The sequence below is a fragment of the Urocitellus parryii genome, chromosome 2, assembly GCF_045843805.1.
Source record: "Urocitellus parryii isolate mUroPar1 chromosome 2, mUroPar1.hap1, whole genome shotgun sequence".
NCBI classification, from domain to species: domain Eukaryota; kingdom Metazoa; phylum Chordata; class Mammalia; order Rodentia; family Sciuridae; genus Urocitellus; species Urocitellus parryii.
In genome coordinates this window covers 149,703,049-149,730,834 of record NC_135532.1, presented here as the reverse complement: position 1 = coordinate 149,730,834, position 27,786 = coordinate 149,703,049, and the positions used below count along the sequence as shown (strand labels likewise).

General features: G+C 34.6%; 2 protein-coding genes across 8 annotated transcripts in view; one reads left to right on the top strand and one right to left on the bottom strand.

The window, feature by feature from the left end:
* Abi3bp (ABI family member 3 binding protein) overlaps positions 1–13,348 on the top strand; it is a 233,185-nt gene extending 219,837 nt beyond the window's left edge. For all 3 annotated transcript variants that reach the window (XM_026402395.2, XM_026402396.2, XM_026402392.2), the window contains 5 exons: positions 8,354–8,433; positions 9,309–9,338; positions 10,167–10,328; positions 11,550–11,672; positions 12,608–13,348. In XM_026402395.2, the coding sequence (XP_026258180.2) occupies positions 8,354–8,433; positions 9,309–9,338; positions 10,167–10,328; positions 11,550–11,672; positions 12,608–12,723 (511 nt within the window). In that variant the 3' untranslated portion in view covers positions 12,724–13,348. The remainder of the gene's footprint in view (positions 1–8,353; positions 8,434–9,308; positions 9,339–10,166; positions 10,329–11,549; positions 11,673–12,607) is intronic.
* Positions 13,349–14,146: 798 nt separating this feature from the next.
* The window catches only part of Tfg (trafficking from ER to golgi regulator), a 36,599-nt gene continuing 22,959 nt past the window's right edge, over positions 14,147–27,786 (bottom strand). For all 5 annotated transcript variants that reach the window (XM_026402400.2, XM_026402397.2, XM_026402401.2 and 2 more), the window contains exons 7-8: positions 18,189–18,287; positions 14,147–14,951 (exon numbers count right to left, since the gene is read on the bottom strand). In XM_026402400.2, the coding sequence (XP_026258185.1) occupies positions 14,569–14,951; positions 18,189–18,287 (482 nt within the window). In that variant the 3' untranslated portion in view covers positions 14,147–14,568. The remainder of the gene's footprint in view (positions 14,952–18,188; positions 18,288–27,786) is intronic.

Below are 27,786 nucleotides of genomic sequence, written 5' to 3'. Positions count from 1 at the left end.
TTGTCTGCAGGACCACTGATTATTTTCAGTTCTGTGAACAGAGGAACTGATAAAGTATATTTTAAACAAGAAGTCTTGCACCCATTCTTACAGGGTCTGAAGGTGTGAATTAGCTGATCTCTAAATTCTCTTATGTCTGATAATCCTGTGATAGCCAAAGCCATGCATGAAGTCAGTGAGAAAACTGGGACTGAAAATAAAACTAAAACCTGGATCAGTCTCATGACATAATAATTCCTGTAAATCTCTTTTCTTTGACTATCATCAGTCTGCAGTGTTTTCAGCTGAACTGGTTTTAGCACACATTTTGATAATATGCATGGATGGGCCAGGTTCTTCCTGATGAACTGCTTGCCAGTATGGATGGTTACACAATCATTGCATGCTAAAAAAAAAAAAAAAAAAAAAAAAAAAAGTCCTTTAATCTATTCTTCTGCTCTAACAAGTCCACTTCTTCTCTCACTTTACTGAAAATCTGAAGAATTTGTTGTGTGTGTGCCAGACTTAAATGTGATCCAACAATTTCCTATAGAACATGTACTCTGGTAATTAGGATAAATCAAATTCACTTAATCTGCTCAAGTACTTTAACTGACCTCTGTTGGCTCCAGAGGATTTTGGAGACCAGTCCCTAAGACTAAAACGTACTGAAGTGTCAGCAATGATTGTTTAGGACTCTTGTTTATGTTGTTTGGTTTAATAAATGTTGGTACTGAGGGTAAGCTGGAAGAGAGGCAGCATCTCCTTACAAGCTAAATGAAACAGACATGAGGAATAGCCATTATACCCTTTTCATAATGTTTTTATAAAATTCTGGTCTTCAAATTTTCAGTATTTTTAATATCTCTTCTCAAAGGCTTTGTAGAAAAAAAGTAAAACAAGTGGCCAAAACATCAAATATTTTACTTAGTTTTATTATAGACATGGGTAGCAGAAAAGCCTTCCTTGTTAAAGAAGAAAGAAGTTGAGTTGATTGCTCATTTTGCTCATTTTAGCAACTTTTATCAGGCCAAAGACCAATTCTCTAAGGGCATGGAACTCTACTAGTCTATAAAGACAGCAATTCTTCCTCTTATATCACCATATATACTTTTATTACATTTTTCTTTGAATTCCTTGGTATCTGGGCAGGGGCTGAGCAGACATCATGGCAGCACTACAGAATGAGAATTGGAATTTCCAACTCTGAAATTCCTCAGAAGCGGAGGACCCAAGAAACATCCCTGAGGGTGTAACGGGCAGCTACTTCATGATTTCCCATGATTGCCAATTCTCTGATCTCCCTTCTGTACTGGATTTATTTTATTTTATTTTTGAAACAGGGTCTCATTACATTGCCCGGGCTGGCCTCACACTCACAATCCTCTGCCTCAGCCTTGAATAGCTGCTATTACAGGTGTGCACCACCATGCGCAGCTCTTACCCTGTTTTGTGCTATGTCTGAGGATAATATTATCCTCAGAAGTAGTATTATCCAGCCCTTCCCAGTTGCTTCTTACCTATATGCCCATATCTGCACAATGGCTTTGCATGTGGCAGGTCTCCAGAAATGCTTACAACAGTCCTACAATGTCCCTGGAGACAAACTCATATCAGCTGGTTGACTGTATTTCCTTATTCCCTTGAGTGGACCTTACTCTTTTTCCCCCCCTCCTTATTCCCCTTTTCCATTTCTCTCACTGTGATAGAAACTCCTAAATGAGGTAAAAATATTTTGAGACTGTCCTGGGGTAAAATCGGCTTGTCAAACAATTACAGGGTGGCCTTTCCATATAAACATTAGTTTACTTGAGATTTATGGGGGTTTTGTTAAACTAACTTTTTAAGCAAATAGGGAGTATGTAACTAAAAAGTTCATCAAACAATGAAAACTATAATTCAGCTCTATATTTTGGGGCAATAATAGAACGAAAAGGTAATAGAGAAGGAAAAGGGAAAGAAAATGACAGAAGTGTCTACTCCAGCTAGATCCTTGAGTCTTTACCCTCATTCTACTGTTCAAGATGTTTGCCTGAGGCTAGATGCTAAAGGGTAGACATTCCTGTCTCTGACAATTTAGTTTGTGAACCCACTAATCATATTTTTTTAAATCATAGATTTTCAGTCATCAATGAATTTGTCATATATTTATTTCTTTGTTTGTTTGTTTATTTATTTATTTGAGATGGGGTCTTACTAAGTTGCTTAGGGCCTCACTAAATTGCTGAGGCCAACCTTGAACTTGTGATGGATCCTCCTGCCTCAGCCTCCCGAGTTGTTAGGATTAGAGGTATGCAGCACCATGCCTGGTATATTTTTAAAAACTTATGATTTTTCATAGTTGCTTTCAAAATTGTTGGTGTCCAACTCTACCCTCTGTCCATTTTAGGATAATGCTTCAGAGCTTTCTAGACTCTTCAATGAAATCTAACTTTTCTCTTGGAGCTATTTGATGGTAGGCAGATTTATCCACTAAGGGTCATGGACCCTTGTAGTTAAAGGAACTATGTTAACATCAAAGAATTCTAAAATTGGGAGAATTCTACATTGAGAGTTCTGTGGCAGTGTTTGTCAAATTCCCCAATAACAAAAGAACCTCTTTAAAAAAATCCTGTAGAGCTACTAGCAAATATTTATAATCATTATGAATCAGGTACCTTGCATTTCCATGCATTACCTCATTGAATTCTCACAAAAACCTCAGATAGTTTTAGATCCTTATGAGGTTATAATATTATCCTCAGAAGTAGTATTATCCTAATTTTTATGTATGAAGAAAAAACAATGTTCAGAAAGTTTAATTTACCTTAAAATCACATTAGTGAGCTTTGAACCCATCTTTCTGGCTCAAGAACCCATGTCATTAACCACTGGACCATACTACCTTGTGGTTGGGATGAATGGAAAGACTCTTTCTGCTAAAATCCACACCATCCCAGGTAGAGCAAGGCAGAGCATTCTGCAAGGATTATTAATATACCTGGATCGTTCTCAGTGGGGCTCAAAGGCTTGTCATCTGTACAACACTCATTTAAATACTTATTTTGATATAGTAGGTTTTGTAAATGAGTTTTTAATTTTCATTTTTATCCAGAAACGTATGTACAAGTTTTTTTTTGCTATGGTTTCTTCCCATAAACTTATGCTCAAGTTTAATCCCCATGTTGAGGTATTAAGAAGGTGGAAACTTAATTTGACTATGGTGTTTAGAAGTAAGGCCTTTGGAAAATGATTAGGATTAGATGAGATTATGTTGGAGTTAAGATTTTTGAGTTCTTACATATTCTAGAGATTAGTGCTGTATCTGTCGTGCATGTAGTAAGAATTTGTTCCCAATTAGTAGGCTCTCTATTCACCGCACTGATTGTTTCTTTTGCTGAGAATAAACTTTTTAGTTTGAATTCATCCCATTTATTGATTCTTAATTTTAATTCTTGCGCTATAGGAGTCTTATTAAGAAAGTTGGGCCTAATCCAACATGATGGGGATTGGAGCCTATTTTTTCTTCTAATAGATGCAGTGTCTCTGGTTTAATTCCTAGGTCCTTGATCCACATTGAGTTGAGTTCTGTGCATGGTGAGAGATAGGGGTTTAATTTCTTTTTGTTGCATATGGAGTTCCAGTTTTCCCAGCACTATTTTTGAAGAGGCTATCTTTTCTCCAATGTATATTTTTGGCGCCTTTGTCAAATATAAGATAACTGTAATTATGTGGGTTAGTCTCTGTGTCCTCTATTCTGTACCATTGGTCTACCAGTCTATTTTGGTGCCAGTATCATGCTGTTTTTGTTTCTATTGCTCTGTAGTATAGTTTGAGATCTGGTATAATGATACCACCTGCTTCACTCTTCCTGTTAAGGATTGCATTAGCTATTCTGGATCTCTTATTTCCAGATGAATTTCATGACTCCTTTTTCTATTTCTATGAAGAATATCATTGGGATTTTGGTTGGAATTGCATTAAATCTGTATAGTGCTTTTGGTAGTATAGTCATTTTGACAATATTAATTCTGCCTATTCAAGAACAAGGTAGATCTTTCCATATTGCAAAGGTATTCTTTAATTTCTTTCTTTAGCATTCTGTAGTTTTCATTGTAGAAGTCTTTCACCTCTTTCATTGATTCCCAAGTGTTTTTGTTTGTTTGTTTGTTTGTTTGTGTTTGATGCTATTGTAAATGGGGTAGTTTTCCTCGTTTTCCTTTCAGAGGGATTTGTCACTGAGATACAATAAATGGGCCAAGGAACTGAACAGACACTTCTCAAAAGAAGATATACAATCAACCAAGAAATATATGAAAAAATGTTCAATATCTCTAGCAATTAGAGAAATGCAAATCAAAACTACTCTAAGATTGTATCTCACTCCAGTCAGGATGGCAGCCATTAAGAATATAAACAACCATAAGTGTTGGCGAGGATGTGAGGAGAAAGGTACACTCATACATTGTTGGTGAGACTGCAAGTTGATGCAGCCAATATGGAAAGCAGTATGGAGAATCCTTGGAAAACTTGGAATGGCACCACCATTTGACCCAGCTATCCCACTCCTTGGTCTATACCCAAAGGACTTTAAAACAGCACATTTCAGGGACACAGCCACATCAATGTTTATAGCAGCATTAAAAGAGAATGAAATCATGGCGTTTGCAGGTAAATATTTGGATGGAGCTGAAGAATATGTTAAGTGAAATTAGCCAATCCCAAAAATCCAAATGCCAAATGATTTCTGATTTAAGGATGCTGATCCATAAGATGCTAGTGTGGGAGGATTAAATAAAGTCTAGATAGGACAAAAGGGAAGAGGGGAAGGGAGGGGACATAAGGGTAGGAAAGCCAGTGGAATGCAATGGTCATCATTACCCCAAGTACATGTATGAAGACATGAAGGATGTGACTCTACTTTGTGTACAACCAGAGATATGAAAAATTGTGCTCTCTATATATAAAATGGAAAAAAAAAAGATTACGGTGGATCTCCCATGATTGAATCCTCGTAGCTTTATAAAGAGATTCAGACACATACCCTGGCTGTCACCATGTGATGTTCTGTACCACCTCACGACTTTGCCAGCAAGAATGCCATCAACCGATGTGGCTGCTGGATCTTGTACCTCCAGAACCATGAGCCAAAATATACCTATTTTCTTTAAAGTAGGCCGCCCCAGGTATTTTGTATTACTTAATGAAAAATAGATTTAGCCACTGGACCATGCTGCAGATATTAAAAAAGCAGTTCCTTTCTACTCTTAAAGTCTGTTTCCCAGAAGCAAACATTTTTTAAAAATTATTTCTTTAGATATTTCTTCTGTTAATTAAATCTCTATTTCTAGGCCACTCATTTCTCAAAATGGTCAAACACGCCATCTCTTTGTTCTCTGGATTTGTCTTAGGGAACACCTACCTCTTGCTGAATCCCTTGCCATCATTTTTGGCTATGTTGAATCCCCTAATACCTGCAGCCACGTCTCCCTTCTTTGTTTACTCCCTCTCTTCATGGCTTCTATAGAAACATATCTTGGGAAAGTATATATAAAATGATATATTTTTTTAGTTATTTACATGCTTTAGAAAGTCCATGGTTTACTTTGATATTATTGGTGTAGGATAAAATCATGATAAAATGAAGACTTTGAAGGCATTGTTCCATTTTTTCCCCCTAACTTCCAGTGTTTTTGCTATTAAGATGTTGACCATCATTTTGATTCTGAATACTTATATGGAACCCACTGTATTGTTCTCAGTTGTTCGGATCTTTATTCCCCAGTACTCTGAAATTTTGCAACTCACATGCTTTAATTAATCCTTTTTCTTTTCTTTTTTACTTTTGGTGGGCACAGAATTGACCTTTTCAATATGGACACTCACATCTTTTAGTTCTGGGAAATTTCTTATATGATTTTTCTGCAATAATTTTCTACCATCCTTTCCTCCCTGTTTTCTAGAATTCCTGCCAGCTGAGTACTAAACTATCTGGAATAATCCTCCAATTTTCTTATATTCTCTTATTTTGTATCTTTGACTTTTCGTTCAAATATTTGTAGAATGTTTTCAACTTTAGCTTCTAAAATTGCCATTTGAAGTTTATTTTTAAATTTCAAAGAACTTCATTGGCTAAAAAACTTTTAAGTAGCATCCTCTGCTTATCCTAAGTACAATCAATATTTTCTTTGAGATGTTACAGACCTATGGTGTTCATTTCATGATCAAAAAGTATTTGAGGGGAAAGATTTTGCCATCACAAACTTTTTTTTGTTTATATAGGGTTTATTCAGCCAAAAAAATACCCTTGTGTTGTTAATTAAACTTAGTTTAAAATCATTTCTTCATAACTTGTCAAGTATCATAAAATGTTGGCAAAAAAAAAACCAGAAAAAGTAGCTTATGAATATTTGTGGGCATGCTACAAATGAAGCTTAAATGTAAATAACTGTGAAATAAAAAGACACAGAGATGATTTCAGCAATCCAATTTGGCCAAGACACAGCACTGATGGCAATGGCCTGGAATGAATGTGAAATGCATTTCCACTTGAATCAAACTCCAGATGCCGGTGAATTTTTTTCCTTCCATTTTCAATTCACTAGTTTTATGAACTTTGTTTTTGTCAGTTTGTTTTGAGAGCATTAGGCCTTTTAGGAAGAATTTAATCTCTAGAAAAAAAGTCCATGTGAAAACACCTGATGTATATGTGATTTATTTATTGAAATGGCATATGTGCTTTCATGTCAGCATTTCTTATGGTAAATGTCAATGACCTTACATCAGTTGTTCCATTTATAAAATGCTTTCATTTGCATTCACTCATTAAATATCTGAAAAGAAATGTTTTAATTCCCATTTCACAGAGTTTTGAAGTTTGAAAAAGCAGAGACAATAATTATATAATAGTTATGGGCCCCATTATTCTCAGCTAAAGTTTAGAATAATGTCACACAGGATTTGTGTGTTGGATTACTTTATATATGCAGAATGACTAATTTATTTGACACAAAGTAAGCATTTGAAAAGTGTTTGCCATTGTTGTAATGATAGAATCTTATACTAGAGTCTAACAGTGTTTTAATGAAATGCCACAGTGATCAAGAAAGTGACTCCTTGAGACTCAAAAAGTTTTTTTTTTTCTAATGCTACCTTGGTACCATCTATACCAAAAATCATGTACAATTCTGGAACTCATACAGTACTATCAGCCAACTCCAGGTGGTTTTAAATTCAGTTATTTTGCTGCTAAGTCTGATGCTGAAAGGAAATCATTTTTAGGCAAATGGCAAATCACTTTACTGTTTAAATTTCTTTTTAAAAATATTTTTTTAGTTATAGATGGATACAATATATTTATTTAGTTTATTTTTATATGGTGCTGAGGATCAAACCCAGTGCCTCACAGGTGAGGGGCAAGCACTCTGCCACTGAGCCACAACCCCAGCCCGATACTGTTTAAATTTCTTACAAGTATTCTCTGCTTGTGCATTTAATGAATAAAATCTGTCAGATACTGCACAATTTAATAATTCTTAAGGATAGAAAAGTCCTATAATTCTAAAGGATCTTGGGTTTTTTGGGTTTTTTTTAATTTAAACAAAGGGTGAGGAGCCTAGCAATTTGAAGCTGGCTTACTGAGGGGCAGAAAAGTCTATCTGTGCTTGTGCTCCATTTGAGCAATACTACCAGCCATTCTCTGGACACTATGACTTCCTGTGATACATGGAGACCCAAGTCCCAGGAGCTACAACCAGGCTTGAAAAGAAACTTTTTCATGGGTATCTGTGCCCAACAGCTTAGTCTAGGCATTCTCAAATACCAGTGGGTATAGGACTAAAAATGTATTGCAAATTCCTCCTGGAATGATTTAGAGACTCAGTAGCCGTCCTGGACAGGAAATCTGCATTTTAAACAAACTTCCCCCACTGCCACTCTCTCTTGTGGTTCTGATATAAGTAGTTCAAATACCACTTTAGGAACACTGATTTAAAATTCAAGGTTATACCAGTGTTGGTAATAGGGAATAAAAAGGGACTTTTCCATTTCTTTGTCCCAGGCAGTAGCTGACACATTTTAAAGAAATGAAGGCTTCTCAGTGCTGAAATTAACTTTGGTTCAGCACACACTTTCCTATATATCTATTCCCAACCTGTCCAAATATTTCTAATTTTAAAAAGACAACCATCTTTTTATTAACAATATTTTTCTTATACAAAACCTTAGATGCTTTGAAAGTAAAATTAAGAAAGCATTATTATTCCCACAACTTACTTCCAGAATATTACCATTCACTGTAATCATAATTTCAAATAGAGCCAGGAAGGATGTCAGTACAGCAAGAGAATGCTGCTTTCCTACCCCTCAATAATATTTTACTTTTCTCTCTACACAGCTATGAATTCCAGGTGAAACCCAAAAACCCACTTGGTGAAGGCCCAGCCAGCAACACAGTGGCATTTAGTACTGAGTCAGGTAATCCCATCAACAAAGATGTAAAGGGCATGGTGGGAACAATGTTTTGCATGGGAAGCTCATGTGAAACCCAGCTAAGCTTGAATTCCTAAATAATAATCCATAGAGGAAAAAAAACTAATTGATGAAGGTACCCTTATAGCAATTACTTTGGTTTTTCCTCTTTTACCTTGATATGAGAAAAAAAGGCATAATCTATATTCAAAAATCTGAACAAATGCTCCTTTGTATGCCTAGAATCAAAATATTAGTACATCAAGAAAGGAATTCATATACAAACAGAGATATGAAAAATTGTGGTATATTTTAATGCAAAAAAACCCAAAGTACATGTATGAAGACATGAATTGGTGTGAACATATTTTATATACAAAAATATGAAAAATCGTGCTTTATATGTATAATAAGAATTGTAATGCATTTGCTGTTGTGTATTTTAAAAATAATTTTAAAAAAAAGAAAGGGAATTTATGATTGTTTTGTGAAATCTCCTAGACAGTAGAAGCTCCAGTTCCTTACCAAGAAACATTGGCACATACATTTGTATAAACTTTATAGCAACTAATGTTCATGGCATCTTGGTGACTTTACCATGAATTGCTTTTGTGTGAAACTAAAAGGAAGCTTTCAAAATTGAAGGCTGGCATAGCAACAGTCTCCCAACTATCAAATCACACATAAAAACTACAGCTGAAGATCTGGCAGATGATTCGATCAAGAACTATTTTCAAAACAAATTTGCAAATTAAGTCTTCAGCAAGAGGGTACCATTTTGCAATAAGACATAACAGTAAGCATCTGTCTTCAACATTCCACTGGAATGTTAGGACTTAACATTAATAATAGCTGACCTTTTGTTTGTCATTTCTTCTCAGCGGACCCAAGAGTGAGTGAGCCGGTTTCTGGTAAGTGTCTCAGTGAACAACTACATGCTTTTTCTAAACTGACCGAACTAAACAGGGTCAGCAAAATTGATGATTTCACTATTTTACTACTTAGACTCTTAGAAGATCATGTGTGAATGTTTACCTAATACACTGATTAACATTTGAGAGACTATGATGTTCTAGGGGCAAGTCAAGATATTTCAAAACTTGGTTTCACACATATTATCATGTAAGCTGAAATTTTCTGTTCAATAACAAAGTCAAAATATGCTACCCTCGCCAGGTATGGTGGTAGATACCTGTAAATCCAACAATTTGGGAGACTGAGGCAGGAAGATCTCAAATTTGAGGCAAGCCTTAGGAACTTGGAGAGACCTGTCTCATAAAACAAAAAAGGACTGGGGATGTGGCTCAGTGGTAAAGTGCGCCTGGGTTCAATCCCTAGAACCACCATCCCCCCAGTAAAACTAAAAAAAGATAAACCGTCTCATTTCGACTTTTAATAACATATCACATTAAAGCAGTTGTTTAAATTTTATATTCTGCAAAAAGGAAACCTAAATTTGTTCCTCAACGATAGCCAGCATCGAGCACTGCAGAGGTTACTCAACAGCAAAACACACTGTTCTGAGATTTCTCTCACTGTTACTATTGACAGGAAGGAACTTATTTTGGATTTACTTTTTAAAACCTTTGTATTTTGGGATCCAATAATTGTACTGGAAAAAAACAGGTACCAACAAGTTGGCAAGGAACTTTGCAGACTGCTTTTGGAAAGCTTTTAGGACATCCCCTCAGAACCCAAGAATCAAGATACTAAATTCAAACTGTGTTTTGCTTATGCAGCAGGAAGAGATGCCATCTGGACTGAAAGACCCTTTAATTCAGACTCTTACTCAGAATGTAAGGGCAAACAGTATGTCAAAAGAACGTGGTATAAAAAATTTGTTGGAGTGCAACTGTGCAACTCTCTAAGATACAAGATTTATTTGAGCGACTCACTCACAGGTAAGCAGGGCAACCAGCATTATTTTTAGCCTTTGCCTTCAGGGAATGTTTTGCAGTGTTTTATAACATGGTTTTTTCATGGAGAAGTCCAGGAACCAGGGGGTAATTCAGCATCTTTAGTTTTCCTGAGAAAAAAATGTTATTGAAATTGTCACACTGCTAGAAAACAAGGACTTAAAAGATGCTTTTAAGAAGTAAATAATGAAAATGCAATTTTGAAACAATGCTATCAAGGCAAACTTGAATGTACAGGCACTAGCATATTCATCTACCTTTGTTACAAACATTCTAGGATAAAAAACATATTAGTAATAAAAATGTGTCTAACAATAATCATGGAAAGAGTATTTCATCTTTATAATACCAAAAGGGCTCTAACCTCATGTAGTTGTAATTTTCTATATTCATAAACATTTTTAACAAATATGCAAGGATGACCAACATAGAAACATGCATCTTTTCATTCACTTAGCAAATGCTATATACTTCATGCCAGGCACTCTTCTAGGTGCTGATGGCAAAGAGGCAAACAAGACATATTCCTGCTTTCACGTAACATCTCTCTCTCTCTCTTCCTTCTCTCAGTAGAAGCACACAAAAAATAAATAAATATGAATTTTATACAGGTGCTTTGAAGATAATTTTTAAAAGAGTGAGAGAACAGCTCAACAAGGATTGGAAGTGCCTTTAGTTAGAATGGTTTTAGGGAAGCTCTCTGAAAAGGTATCACTTCTGCTAATAATAATATTATGAGAAGGAAGCAACCACACAAAGGTCAGGGGGACAACGGATGTATAGACAGGGGAAAGAAAAAGTGCAAAGACTGAGGCAGAATACACCTGGTCAGTTCCACTATTGTAGTACAGACAGGGGAACATCAAACAAGCAGGGCTGAATACATGGAGCTTTGAAATCAGGTAAGGAGTTTTAAGTTTTATTCTCAGTATAGTGGGAGACCACTGGAGAGGTTTAAGGAGGGTAGTAACATCTCACTTGCATTTTTAAAAATCAGTCTCTGAAGGGAGGGAAGGAAGAACAGATAGGAGACAAGAATGAAATAGGAACACCTGTTGAATCAAGAGACTTTGGTAGCTTGAACTAGGTTGATACAGGAGTAGGGGGAAATATCCAAGAACAGGAAGATGATTCTTTCAAACAATTTATTTCAGAATTGTCACATATCAAAGCAATATTTCATTCTTTTAATTTCTGGTTCTTCAGGAAAATTTTATAACATTGGCGATCAAAGAGGCCATGGAGAAGATCACTGCCAGTTTGTAGATTCGTTTTTAGATGGACGCACAGGACAGCAACTCACTTCTGACCAGTTACCCACAAAGGAAGGTATGCTTTCTGATCCTTCTCATGAGCAAGAGAGCTTTCCAGATTAACTCAGAAAGAAATCAAGCTGAAGAAAGTGATCAAGTTAAAAAGAATTCTGCAGAACTACTGCTCTAATTACTTGGCTAGAAAAAGCAATAAACTTAAGTTTCTCTACTTAAAGCCAAGGAAAGTTACACAGACATGTACAAATGTACTCCAAGAAAATCTATATTTGCAAAAACAGCTATAAGAGATCAGTGTTCTCCAAACTTAAATCATTCATGATTAACTTTATGGCTTTTGTTATTATGCATAACTGCATTATTTTTTTATTCCTTTTAAAAATTTTTGAAGTAAATTGTATTGCTACTATATATAAAAAAACAGTATTATTTGCCTTATAAATACATAAATAAAATACAACAATTTTGTTGAGAAGTTAATAACCTCTGTAACTTGCTAAAGACACTCTAGCACCAAGCCATGTAATGGATTGAAAAAAGACTGAAAATTAATTTAATCCTTGTTTAAGTAGTTCAGAAGTGGGTAAATTAATTGTCCAAATTACTCAGGAAGCACCAGGAAGTTCTTTAAATCTTTTCAATCATTTGGTTAGACTTTTCAGTAACAGTTCATTCAATGGTACTTAAGAATATCCACATACTAAAAGATGACAACAAGGTCTATGAATATATTAACTGGCAGTTAAAACTGCTCTCAGATACTACCAACCATTCCATCCTAACTTGCTAAGGCAAATGTCAAAAATTTTTCAGGTCCTATGATTAAGGAGCCATACCCAAGGAAAGATACCAGGGCCTCTGTTGCTCTTAAGTTTTCCAAATTACTTTGCTTCAGAGTAACTTTCAGTCATTCAGCACTATCCTTGAATCTATGAGCAATGAGGGCAAAAATAAAACACAGCAACTATTAAACAAAACTATTTTCCTCCTTAGGCTATTTCAGAGCAGTTCGCCAGGAACCTGTCCAATTTGGAGAAATAGGTGGCCACACCCAAATCACTTATGTCCAGTGGTATGAATGTGGGACTACAATTCCTGGAAAATGGTAGATGCTGCAATCATGCTCCAAAGTACTTCTGGTTCATTATGGAAAAAAATATTGGTGGAAATACTATGGTATTTGTCACATTCATTTAAAGCTATTTTGTTTACTATGTATAAACGTCTGCAATCTAACAGCAATATTAGATGTTTATTATTAGAAAGGATTGCTGAGAATATTTATCAGGTTTTACAAAGTCATTTTAAGAAAGCAAGATATTGACATTAAACAATAACATTTTTAGGGAAGCTGGCTCCCTATTCATGGTATTTTAAGAGATCATTTGTATATTATTTATCAGTGTTGTAATAATGTTCTGAGATACTTTTATAACAAAATTAACATCAAAAACTTATTATATATACTTTTTAAAAATGTCCTTTTATTGGTGTGTTTGTTTCCTATTGGTGAGTTAATTCCATGAAACTCTACTTAGTTTAACTTATTAGATCAAATTATCTTCAGGGGGAAAAATTATATCTGAGGGGAAAAGGTCCTACTATTCACGTTTATTTAAACTTCCATTTTTTACTATGAGCTGAAAAGATTTCCTGAATAGATACTTTCTGTTAATATAATTTTCATAAATTTTCTACAAATTACTGAAAAAATTCATTTGAATCAGTAAGTTTCATTTCAGCTAAAAATGGGGTTGATAATCTAATGATATACTTTCAAAAGAAATGTGTCTGAATATACTATCAAAATTATCCCTTTTAAGCAACAGTTTATTATTTTATTTGAGCTGTATGCTGAGACTATATGTGAAGTCTGAGCATGAAAAGATAATGCATGACGAGATCTCTACAATTTTACAGACTATCTGCTATATATTTATGCTAGATTTCTATGAATGAATCACAGGGGTGCTTTTGTAATACTGTTTAACTCAAGCTGTAATAAAAATCTAACTTCATTTTCATTAAAAGATATTACTTTCCTTCATGCTGGGAATAGGAATGCTGCATCATTACCCTCATTTTGTGTGCTTACTTTTCAATGTGCTTCATTCTTATCAATGCTAAAATTCTGTATTTTTCAAACAACTATAAATTCTTCAATAAAGAGATGTAGTTTTTTTTAAGACTTGAGTTTATTTCTAAATGGTTCATTAGAAGATATCACAAACATACTTTTCATAAGGAAAAATCAAAGTAAACTAGGGTCTCTGAATCCCCACCCCAATATAACAGTTATTGTATGTCCTAAGTTAATCAATCTTCCTGTGAAGTCTATTTTAGTTTGTTTCAAATGAATGGTTGTTGAATACATTTCTTTTAAAGAATAAAAAAAAGGGGGGGGGCAATTTCTCTCCATGTAAATTAGAATGAAGTATAAACATTTTAAGACAAAACACCAGTAAGGATTTCTGTTTAAAAACATGATTTTTCTTATGTATGTTAATAACAAAATTAATACAAGACCACGAATGGATTCAATCACCTTTATTAACCTATCAATGTTACATTTTATCCATAATATCTAGTCATTGTCTCTACTTTAGTACATCATGTTAATAGTAAAAAGCCAAGTATGATGGCTAAACCTCAACCTAGCATTTTAATATCCTCTGGACAAGGGAAGCTAGAAAGCCAATCACTTTACACACATGTAAATGTAGTGTTCCAAAATAACTAGAAAGCTGCTACATTTTTAAGCAGGGGAGGAAGAAAAACAACTTTCATTTTGGTCTTTTGTTCTAGCAAATTATACTTTCAATTAACAGCAACAATGATATCAAAAAATGCTCTGCCTTTTGAATTAACTTCAATACAAATTAAAATAAAATAGTATTGGAGTCTTTTAGGAGGCAAACAGCTAGCAGCTACATTCATCAGTGTAGCTGGCCTCCTTATCGATAACCAGGTCCAGGTTGGGTATAGCCCTGACCAAAGGGAGGACGGTTACGTGCATAAGGGTTAGGCCCACTTGGAGGAGGGGTCATGGTACTTCCAGAAGGTGGAGTAAAGCTTGGTCTTGGTTGATAAGCCCCAGGTTGGCTTGGAGCCATTCCAGGCTGAGAGGCAGGGGCCACAGTATAATTAGCAGGCTGAGACGTTTGGGTAGTGTAAGGTTGTGGAGGATAACTGCTCGCCTGGTACTGCTGTGGTGGTTGAGCAGCCAGCTGCTGAGGCTGACCAGAAAAGGTAGGAGCCGGTGCCTGGGAAGTTGGTTGCTGGCCATATCCCTGGAACTGCTGAGGTTGTTGGGGTCCAGTCTGCTGACTATAGCTAGCTGAAAAGGTAAAATAACATATACATCTTATTTTTATTTTGATGCAAGTTTTCCAAAGAATTAATCTTACTGTTATGGACCAAAAATGATTAAAAACTTAATAACCTTGTTCACAATACTTATGCAATGAGTATCCATTTATGAGAAATGCAGATTCCATCATAAAATATTTGAAGACCAGTTATTAAAAGAGACAGTTTTCTAGACAAAATAAACCCTCTAATCTTAAACTGAATCACTATATATGTATTTTCATTACAACTGCTCTGCTTTGAGACTATATAATTCTTGAGAGCAATTCCTGCTCTAGCATAATTCCTAATACAAAGTAGATGCTCAAATTTATTAAGGAATCATACTTTCTAGGATGACTAAAAACATAAGAGCTAAATAGTCATTAACAAGGTTTTGAGGAGACCTATTGAACACAGTACCAAATAAAAATACATTGCAGATAATGAACATATTTTTATATGAAACAATACTATAAATACACCCTATTATACTAATGAATGCTTTAAAGTTTATTCACTCCAGAGTATCTAAACCATTTAAGAATAAATATTAAGTACTATTTTCAGAAGATTTGGTATCTGATGCTTTTGCCTGACTTAGCAGTACAGCATAACACACAAAATGCATACCATATTGCCCCACAAAATCAATATCTATATTAATTATGTTTTAGGATGTAATTGTTTTAAAATAAAATCTGCTTCACTGAAAACTTTTATCTCTATCATGAAACACACCTGCAGCTACTTGCAATGAAACCTCTCCATTGACTGGAATCCTGTCAGCATTAAATACCAGATACATAAGAAAATTATTAAAATATGTACAACCCTGCATTTAAGGAAAAAAAAAAAGGATTGAATGAATTTGAGTATATTCTGAACTCACCTTGAACCTGGGTTCAAAATCTACTCATGAAAGAAACCTTTAAGACATACTCCATGAACAAAACTGGAAAAGGTCAGAGGGAAACTGGCAAACCAACAGTGTCAAAGATGGTCCAATGTTACCAACACCACCACTTAACAGTCTCAAGCAGAGTATGAAGTTGACTATTTCCATAATTCTCATTTAAATTCAAATTTATAGGACTAGTGGGATCAGAAATGCAAAGATAATAATCTGAAAATAAATTTTACTAAGAGTGAAGACCCTGACTAAAATTATTAAGAACAAGCTTAGTTGTTAATAAGTCAAATATCCAAAACATTTTACCCATGATAGCATCTAAATACTGAACTAAAATAAGTGTGTGATAAAATCTTGCCATACAATTTCTCCTACCCTCTACATCAAACTTTGAACTTTAAGACTGAGGGGGGCGGGGAGAAAAGCTGCCTTTTCATCCTCACAAAAATCTGAGTCAGTAAACAACCAATCCTTAATTGCAGATCAAGAGACGGACTAACCATAAGGGCATTTCAGGCTGAGGTTATGGCTCAGTGGTAGAGCACTTGCCTAGCATGTGTGAAGCACTGGGTTCAATTCTCAGCACCACATATAAATAAACTAATAAAACAGGTCCATCAACAATTTAAAAAGTATTTTTTAAAAAGTCATTTCATTAGTAGCCTTTTAATCAAAATATGGCAATGTTTCTATTATGTGTATTAGTTTCCCACTACTACTCCTCTCCTGAAATAAGCAGCTTTTGGTGAAGATTATCATAAATTATAAGAAATGAACATTCTGGTTTTGGTTTTGGTTTTAAATCAATGAATAAGAAAAGCATCATATGGTCCACAAAGTCTAAGATATTTACTCTTTAACCTTTTATAGAAAAAAAAAAAAATCTGCCAACTCCTGGTCTAGACTAGAGAATGCAGAATCCACAGGGAAGTATTTAATTGCAAGGTCAAAAGGACTGGTTCTAGTCCAGTCCCCCCACCAAATGACTACATGTCTTTTGCAAGTCTTAACCTCCTTAAACCCTATTTGCCTCATCTGTAAAAAGTGAGTGGGACAAATCAGTGGTGCCCTAATGACTACACATGACTTGTGATGTTTTTAAAATACCAAAGCCTGAGTCCCACTATGAAACAAATGAAACAAAATCTATGAGAATGGGGTCCAGGTACCAAGAAGCTATTCAGGTGATTCTGAAGCAGAGTAATGGCTGAAATCCCTATATTAAATGAGCACATATTTTTAGCTCTGATATTCTACTATTAAATTTACATAAATCATAAAACTTAACACTTTTTAAGTTTAAATGACTATAAACTAAAAATAAACTTCCCCTTACTATAATCTAAGCTTAAATTCATTCCATCTCTTTAATACAAGTAAAACTAAGAACGTGATAAAATATGCCAAGCTCCAATTAATGACAAAATTTTATTGCCTATGTCAGGGGTCAGCAAATTTCTTCACAGGAAAAAGAAAAACGCCCTCTTACCTGTGAAAGGGTCAGATAGTAAATATTTTAGACTTTGTGGACCACCCTGTTTCTGTTTTAACTAATTGTCTTTGCCATTATAATGTCAAAAATAGCAATGGATAATACAGAAATGGTGATGAACTTTCCTAATAAAACTTCATTCACAAAAAGAGCAGTTTGTTGACCCTTGCCTCTAATTGGTAATACAAGACTCCATAAAATTTAGACAAGATTCAACTTACATAATTATAACTGGAATTTTGATACTTAAATGATATCCATTTAAAACAAACAAAAAAATGTTAAGTTCCCTGAATGCCATTTGAAATAATTTTATTTTTATGACTTATTTTCTGGTATTCCCACACACCTTACAGAAACAAACACCTAAGTGGCTTAATTTAGTTTATATTTAATGACATCACTTTTCCAATGAGGAAACTGTTAATATTCCTGTGGATACTAAGATATGCCTGAATTATGTGTCGCACATAAATTGGGGAAATATTTTCCATTTCTTTTTCAGTTCTATATCATCTAAGTAAAAGAGAAACTGATCATGTTAGAAATATTTTGTATTAAAAGCTTTTCTATACTACAAGTTAACTATAGAATCATCTGCTAAGTCTTATTGGACCCACTGAAAAACTGAAATATTGTCTTACAAAACATTTATGTACACATTTTAAAATAAAACAAATATTTCCCCTAATACTTAATTCTTACTATAACAATGTAAATATTACAAATCAAGTATATCCAAGGAAGAGCTTAAAAATTTCATGAGTACAGAAACAGACCAAAAACTATAAGCCAACAACTCCCTTTCAACACCTGCTCACCTGAATACTGAATACCATACTGCTGGGGTGGCTGAGGTGGAGCCTGAGGCTGTTGGGCACCGTAGCCGGCTTGCTGCTGGTACTGTTGGTACATCTGACCTAAAACAGAAAACACAAGACAAAGAGGCAGGTTTAATTTGGCAGGGAGTAATTCTTTAAGGCACATTTACATTTTCTCTCCATCCAAATACATAAACACACTGAGTAAAATACTATGTGTCTGTTGCTCTTTAAATGTCTGCAAAGGAGAAGAATGAAGAATTTGCAATTGCTTTGCTGTAGGATAAACTGCAGAGAATTACTGGCAGCAAAAACAAATGCTTTGAAATGAAAATGAAAATCAGATAAGTACTGCCAATGTTCAGTAAATATCAAGTAAGTAAAAAAAAAATCAATAAAATAAATATGAGGAAAAAATAGGTCCCAAATCTCTACCAAAGTACTATATTTATCCTCTAAAAAGTTCATCCTCTATTATCATTATAAATGAACCCTTTGGTAGCATGGAAATAAATAACAACTTTCATTCTGGAAATCAGATATCTTTGGCATTTGCCAACAATTTGATTTCTATGACTATGTAATATATGAGTATTCTTTCAAAGATATGGAATCTCAGAAAGTCTAAATAGTTCTTTATTGCATGGCAGAACTCTTTAACAGTGGGAATGTGTTCTTGCACACACAATCTTTTTTGGGTCAGTAGATCACAGTGACTCTAGAGAAACCTGTTAGATACTTACAACCTGTGAGTTTTCAAGCAAGAAAAGATTTATTGCTTATGTCTTTATCATCTCTATTTCTTTACATTATTTTAATAGATTGAACTAGATCTAATGCTAGAGTAGCAAGAAAATATGTTAATATCCAGCATTAAATCATATGTTGGCTTAGTCTTTATAAAATATTCAAACCAACTGCTATTAATCAAAAAGACTATGGATAACCATATACTCATGGCAGAAAATGAGATAAATACTGGGGGGAAAAACAGAAAATAAATTACTAGTGCCACTTAAATTCAAGTACAGCAAGCAGCTAGCACTTATAGGCTTAGATAAAGAAATGGAGCCCAGGGATAATTGTGGCTCAGTGGTAGAGCACTTGTTTAACAAGCATGAGGCACACTGGGTTCAATTCTCAGCACCGCATATAAATAAATAAAAGGTCCACTAAAACTAAAAAAAAAAGAAAGAAAGAAAGAAAGAAGAAAGAAGCAATGGAGACTACTGTACTGTCTGCTCAGCCCGAGGGTGTCTCTAAGGAAGCACTAAATGAGTTATGATTTTATGTAGTTTATTTCCTAGCAAGCAGTTGTATCTTTTTATAATGAAAATAAAATCTGCTCAATTATTTTTAGGCTATTAATAAGTCTTTCCAAATACAACAACAACCAAAAAAACTTCTCAAGTTTCTTAAATGCTTTATTAATGGTTTAGATTAATCAAAGCATAGAAGATAGCACAGAAGTTAACTAAATTTAGATACCATCTTAATCCTGGATTATATTTCATAACTAAACTTTAGAATAGAAGTGACCAGAATCCAAAATAAGAAGGTAACCAGGTAAAGAAATATAACTAAGAGTAGAAATATGTATAAGTGAACTTAGAAATCAGAATGATTAACTTTATAATGCGAAAATATGCAAATAAGCAATAAATCCATGAAAAAAAGTTTAATAACTTTTTTTAACTGGAGGAAGAACATGAGAAGAAAATTACCACTAAACAGGGAAGAGAGGTGGGAGGGAATGGGAGGGAGAAGGGGAATTGCACGGAAGATGGAAGGAGACCCTCATCGTTATACAAAATACATATATGATGGTGTGAGGGGGAAGAGAAAAAAAAAGAGAGAGAAATGTGTCACAGTAAATTGGGTAGAGAGAGATGATGGGAAAGGGGGGAGGGGAGGTTAGGGAGGGTAGCAGAATACAACAGACACTAGCATTGCTGTATGTATCATACGTGACTGTATAACCAATGTGATCCTGCAATCTGTACACATGGAAAAATGAGAATTCATACCCCATTTGAATCAAATGTATGACATGTCAAGATCATTGTATTGTCTTGAACAACTAATAATAATAATAATAATAATAATAAAAGATTAAGCAACTTACCTGAGATAAATAGCTAAAAATAGAACTATCAATAGCTAAAAACCATCACTGGAATCCAGGCATATCTCCAAAACTGTAGTGGTACAAAGTTTTGTACACTTTAACCCATTTAATAAAAATATTAACCTAGGCATCATCAAAATGGATGAGATTAAGGCTCCATGTAGTAAACTGTTTTCATCATTGACACTATAAAGAATTCACATTCAAAAAGCATAACTGTTTTCCTCAATAAAAATGTACAGTACAACTCTGGACGTTTTCCTTCATCCCTTCCTTCTTCCTTCCTTCCTTTCTTTTTAGTATGTTCTTCTGAACTGCTACAAACCCATTTTGAAAAATATCACTTTACCTAAGGTTAAAAATTTCAAAGGTTATTACTATCTTTGCAAAAAATCCCTTTACTTTTCTTAAACCCGTTTCATGCAAGACAAAATGGGACTTTCTCTGTCACTGTATTCTGAATTTAAGAATGCTGTATTTTTTTTTTTTAAAGGAGGAACATCTTTACATACTTGAAAGAAAACGAGTTAAGGATATATTAAGTGAAAACAGCATGGCGTAGACACGGTTCATAGTAAGCAATGTTTTGAATAGTAAATAAAATAATAATAATAGCTAAGTTTTATGCTTATCCAGTATATTTTCAAAAGGGATCAATGACACAATTATGTAAAGATTACCTGCAAATTGGTGCAGCCAATTTGGAAAGCAGAATGGAGATTTCTTGGAAAGCTGGGAATGGAACCACCATTTGACCCAGCTATTCCCCTTCTCGGTCTATTCCCAAAAGACCTAAAAAGAGCATGCTACAGGGACACTGCTACATCGATGTTCATAGCAGCACAATTCACCATAGCAAGATTGTGGAATCAGCCTAGATGCCCTTCAATAGATGAGTGGATAAAAAAAATGTGGCATTTATACACAATGGAGTATTATTCTGCATTAAAAAATGACAAAATCATAGAATTTGGAGGGAAATGGATGGCATTAGAGCAGATTATGCTAAGTGAAGCCAGTCAATCTTTAAAAAACAAATACCAAATGACTCCTTTGATATAAGGGGAGTAAACAAGGACAGGGTAGGGACAAAGAGCTTGAGAAGAAGATGTACATTAAACAGGGATGAGAGGTGGGTGGGAAAGGGAATGAGAAGGGAAATCGCATGGAAATGGAAGGCGATCCTCAGGGTTATACAAAATGACATATAAGAGGAAAGGAGGGGTAAGACAAGATAATACAAATGGAAGAAATGATTTACAGTAGAAGGGGTAGAGAGAGAAAAGGGGAGGGGAGGGGAGGGGAGGGGAGGGGAGGGGGGATAGTAGAGAATAGGACAGACAGCAGAATACATCAGACACGAGAAAGGCAATATGTCAATCAATGGAAGGGTAACTGATGTGATACAGCAATCTGTATACGGGGTAAAATTGGGAGTTCATAACCCACCTGAATCAAACTGTGAAATATGATGTATCAAGAACTATGTAATGTTTTGAACGACCAACAATAAATAAATTAAAAAAAAAAAAAAAAGATTACCTAGGAAGAAAAAGAGTAAAAGGTGAGACTTTTGGGATTGTATTGTTACAAAATGTAGTAGCCAGTGGAGACCTTCAATGACTTTTGCACATGCGAAGCTTGTGCTTGGTATTCTTTACGTTTTCAGAAATTAGAAAGTTTAACTCCATAATCAAAAAACAAGCAATAAATACTCTCTTGTGTAGTCCCTCCTACACTGAAGGGGCTGATCTATACAACAAGAGAATATTGCAGAAATGACAATGATATTTCTGAGGGCAAATCATAAGCGTCATCTTCCACTATCATTCTCTCTTGATCACTTGTTCTGCTAGAATAAGTCATCCAAGCTGCCCTACTGAGGAGGTTCACAAAGTGCTTGTAAGGAGCTAACCCTCCAGTTCTGGATAAGTTTCAGATGACTAAAGTCCCAGGAGTCATCTTGACTGCAACTTCATAAAAGACCCTAAAACCCCAACTACTCAGCTAAGCTATTCCCAAATCCCTGACTCTAAAACTACAGGAGATAACCATGCTGTGGATGTTGTTTTCAGCATCTTCATTCGGGGGTAACAGTTACATAGCAACAGATAATTAACATAAGTAGTTTTTACTTTGGTGCTAAAAACTATCGTTAAGTGTTGAAGTCACATAATGGGCTTCAATTATTCTATGTGTCTCAAAATTTACAAAATGAAAAGCTACTTTTAAAGTCTCAACTTTTCATTACATTCATGTATAATTTCACAGATTTTAGTTATATTCTTTTTGACCTTTTAATTTTGGTTTAGCAGTATTTTCTGGTCTTTAATGATTTTTAGTCCTTTTCTCACTAGCATTTATTTTTTTGGCAAATTACACTTGGTCTTCCAGTAACAGAGTTAATGGCTTTACCTAAAGAAGGGTAACTTTGTCTATTTTGTTTTTTTTAAATGATATTCAAGACAGACACATGCTACAAAATGATGCACTGGTCAATGATGGACTGCATATAGAATAGTGGTCTCATGTGTATATCACCAAGTGATGTCATAGCCATCTTAGTTTGTATGAACATGCTCCATGATGTTCATACAAGGACATAATTGCTTAATGATGCATTCCTCAGACCCCATTGGTCGGAGACACTTGACTTATTTTATTAAGCCTTTTTAATAAATAACACATTAAGACTACAATCCTTGGAGAAATTTTTATAAATTCAAAATTACAAGTCCAAGGTCCTTTTTATGGTATTTAAGTGACAACTCAAAATTATTTATTTTATTTTGGATTATTATATAAAATATTATTGTGTTAATCAGTTATAAGATTTTTATATTGATAATTCTGGCCAATTATAACCAGCGGCTGACCTAAATCAGGGACTCATCATACATCAAAAAGTCTGCACTTCATCATTTATCTAAAGTAATACTATCCAATACAATAGCCACTAGCCACCTCTGGCTGAGCAACAGAAAAAGAGTTATAGGATATATTAAGTGAAAACAGCATGGTATAGACATGTGGGTAGTCTAAAACCAGTTCATAATATATTATTTGAATACATTTCAAATTGGTGTCACAGCCCATATTTCCAATATGCAATACAAAATACATGTTTAAACGAGCGGTTACATGTTGATATACAAATATAATGGGCTAAATAAAATGTATTACTGAAATTTTTTTTAATTTAATAAAAAAATCTAATTTACATGTAGTTTCTATTATAATTCTTTGGGACAGCACTAACTTAGAAATCAGAGCCGTTTACTAATCTTTTGACTGGTACCATATAGTAATAACTATATAATTTTTATACTGCATAAACATAAGCTAAAATTAACAATTGTGTCAAGGTATATATTTAATGCCACTCTAAAGCAATTAAATGCATTCAAATGGTGTCCATCTGCTATCTCTATTCCCAACATCATTTGTTGGGAACAGAGGTGAGAGAGAAATTTTCCACTGTACATTACTTTTTTATATTCCTAAAATTTTACCTGTTTAAAAATTTTCAATGAAACCCCTCATAAGATAATTTGAGATAATATTAGTGCAGCCCTACGTCCCATTCCTTTATTATTGGACAGCAAACCTTATGTGGTTTCATTATCCTTGTAAATGCTGTTTCACAATACTATTCACTGCTTCAAATAGGAATTTTTTTTTAAGCAGATGGTTTTAGTACACCTGATATAGTAGTTAAACTGTTATAATATCCAAACTCTGCTTCTGCCTCCCATTTCAGCCCACCTCTGCTTCAGTTCTAGTTTGTTCTGGTTTTGGAAGCTGTACTTGGGTGCAGAGAAAGGCAGTAACTACTGCTCCTTGAGAAAAATCGTAATACAATAAGAAATTCTTCCCAAACCATTCATTCATCAGCAAAATGCCAGCTGCTATCTCCTAATGACTCTTTCATTCAGTGAACTACTCTGAAAGTATCACCATATAATGACAGGATTCTATTCCAAAAGCAGTCAGTTTATTTAAGGCTACTTTAAATGTGATTGATAACTTCAATCACTTGCTTCTGATGCTGAAAACACATCATACCACCCATTGACCAAATAGTTACAGCACCACCTGGTGTTAAATGTTTTAAAATGGAACGTGTGGTTTCAAAGACCCTAACATTCACAGAAATAACATAATCTCAGGAAGGCAACCTAAAGATCGATGTTATGATTTGGATACAAGGTGTTCCCCAAAAGCTCCTGTATTAATACAGAAATGTTCCAAGGTGAAATGCTCAAATTGTTAAAACTGTAACCTAATTAGTCCATCCTAGTTTGAATGGACTGGGTGGTAACTGTAGGCAGATAGGGTGTGACTGAAATAGATGGATCACTGGGAACATATCATGGAAGGGTACATATTCCTGTGCATTGTCCCCCACTCTGTGCTTCTTGGCTGCAAAGAGGAGAGCAGCTTCCCTCTGTCACACCATGTCCCCATGATGTTCTACTTCACTTTGGGTCCAAAACAATGAAGTCAGCCATCTAAGAATGACCTCTGAAACCTCCTCTAAATTGTTACTATTGGGTATTTTGATCACAGTGATGCAAAACCTAACTAAAACAGTAAGTACTTTAGGTATGTTCTGCAGAATTCTAAGGGTTTCAAGGAGGGTTCCAAGGGTTTTGATACCCATTACCTTGAGCTCCAATCACTTCCAGCCACAGCAATAACCTTTTTATTGGTTTTAAATACTGGCCTTTCAAGTTATATTTCAGATGAAAAGCATTCTTTTGAAGCCACTGGTTTAGTTCAATTTTCACACTTTATTTCATTTTTTTTCCAATTTTCACATTTTATGGTCAGTGAGAGAATATCAAAAGCCAGAGAATCTAAACTACTCATCCAAAGATACATTATTTAGAGGTAAGTCTGACTTAAAATATAAAGAACTCTCCAAATGCTAAAGTTATGGCTTATCTCTATTTTTAAAATATTTTAAATTAGAAAAATTACGCAGTTTGGGCGTTGGGGCTAAAATGCCACCACAGAATTACGCCAAGTAAACTGTGAAGTCATCTTTCCCAATTTCACTCTCCTCCCCAGGGTTCACCACTGACTAGTGAGTGCTATGAATTCTTCCTAATCTTTCATTCTGTATTTATATTCACATAAATACATTTTTATTGGTGCACTGTAATTATACATAAAAAGTAGGTTTCATTATGTCATATTTGCACATGCTCACATGCATATAATTTGATCAATTTAATTCACCAGTACCTTCCGTTTTCCTTCCATCCTGCTTCCCCAGATCTGCTTGCTCTACTGATGTCCTTTGCATTATTATTTTTAAATAGCTTGCTGTAGATTTCATTTCCCATACCCTTCCCTCCTTCTACCCTGCCCATCCCCTTCCTCTACTCTATTAGTCTCCTATTTTCATGAGATCCTTCTCTTTATTATTGTTCCTCTCTCTAGGTTCCACAAATCAGAGAAAACTTTTGACCCTTAACTTTCTGAGCCTAGTTTACTTCATTTAGCATAATGTTCTCCAAGTCCTTTCATTAACTTGCAAATGACATAGTAACATATATAGACTACATTTTCTTTATCCATTCACCTGTTGATGGACCTAGGCTGGTTCCATAACTTGGCTACTGTGAACTGCACTGCATCTTATGCATATATCACTGTTGGATGATGTTTTTAGTTTCAGTGTTTCTGGTATAATTCCTAGGTCTTTGATACACTTTGATATGATTTTTGTGTAGTGTGAGAAGTAGGGATCTAGTTTCAGTCTTCCAAATATGGATATCCAGTTTTCCCATCACCACTGCGTTTAAGCAGGATATCTTTCTTCAAACATGTTTTTGGCACCTCTGGATAAATTCCAAAGAGTGGGATATCTGGGCTTTATTCCCAGTTTTCTGAGGAATCTCCATAGTGCTTTCCAAGTGGCTGTACTAATTTGCAGTCCCAACAATGTATAAGCATATCTTTCCCCCCATTTACATGTCAGGAATTATTATTTGTATTCTTGTTGACTGCCATTCTAACCAAATGAGACAGAATATCAGTGTCATATTGATTTGCATCTCACTGATTGCTAAGGATACTAAACTTTTTTTTTCCCATATACTTGTTGTCCATCTGTATTTTTTCTTTGAAAAGTGTCTATTTAGATCTTTGGCTCATTTACTGATTTGGTTATTGGTTTTGCTGGCATTAAGGTTTTTTTACTTCCTTATACATCTTGGATATTAATTCCCTGTTGAAATAGTAGCTGGTAAAGTTTTCCTTCCATTTCTGTAGGCTCTCTCTTCACACTCTTATATCCTTTGCTGTGCAGAAGCTTTTTAGATTGATATTATTGAAACTTGGGTTTTATTTCTTGAACTTTAAGAGTCTTATTAAGGAAGTTGATGCCTGTATCAATATGTTGGAATAATGTCCCTATGTTTTCTTTTAGCAGTTTCAATGGTTCTGGTCTAACTTCTAGGTCTTTGATATATTTTGAGATTATTTTTGTGCAGAGATAGGTTTCTAGTTTCATTCTTCTATATATGGATATCCATTTTTCCTACCACCATTTGTTAAATAGGCTATCTTTTCACCAATATGTGTTTTTGGTACCTATATCAAAGATTAGATGACTATATCTATGAGGATTTGTCCGTCTATTTCATTGATCTTAACAATCTGATATTATGCCAGTACTATGCAGTTGGGGTACTATAGCTCTATAGTATAATTTGAAGTCAGGTGTTGTGATACCTCCAGCCTCACTCAAAGCTCAGAAATGCTTTGGCTATTCTGTGTCTTTTTATTGAATCTATAAAATTGCTTTTGATAATATGGCTATTTGGACAATACTAATTCTACCTATCCATGAACATGGGAGGCCTTTCCATCTTCTGAGATTTTCAGTTTCTTTCTTCAATGTTCTATTGTGTTCACTATAGAAGTTTTTTCACCTTAGATTTCCTAAGTTTTTGGAGGTTAATTTACTTAATTGCTCTTCTAGAGAACTGACAACCATTTGGGAACTCTGTGATTTTATAGCTTCTTTGCATAGTATTTATTTTCTGTAGTACTGGTTTAGTGGTCATGAATGTCAAGTTTTTATTTTTCTTTTGAATCTGAAAGACCTTGCTGGATATAGCAATCTTGGCTAGCAGCAGTTTTTTTTTGTTTTTTTGGTTTTTTTTTTTTGTGTGTGTGTGTATGTGTGTATGTGTGTGTGTGTGTGTGTGTGTGTGTATAATTTTTTTTTCCCTCCACCCCTTCCTTAGAACTTGGATTTTCTCATTCTAAGCACTCCTGTATTTTAGAGTCTGAGAAGTCAGAAGTCAGCCTTATTGGTTTGCCTGAAAATCTTATGTTTTCCTCTTAATTTTCTACCCTTATTTTCTATGTTAGGTACCTTTATTATGATTATGATATGTCTTAGAGAGGCTCTTTTTTGACCTTGTCTATTTGGGATTCTATATACCTCCTGTA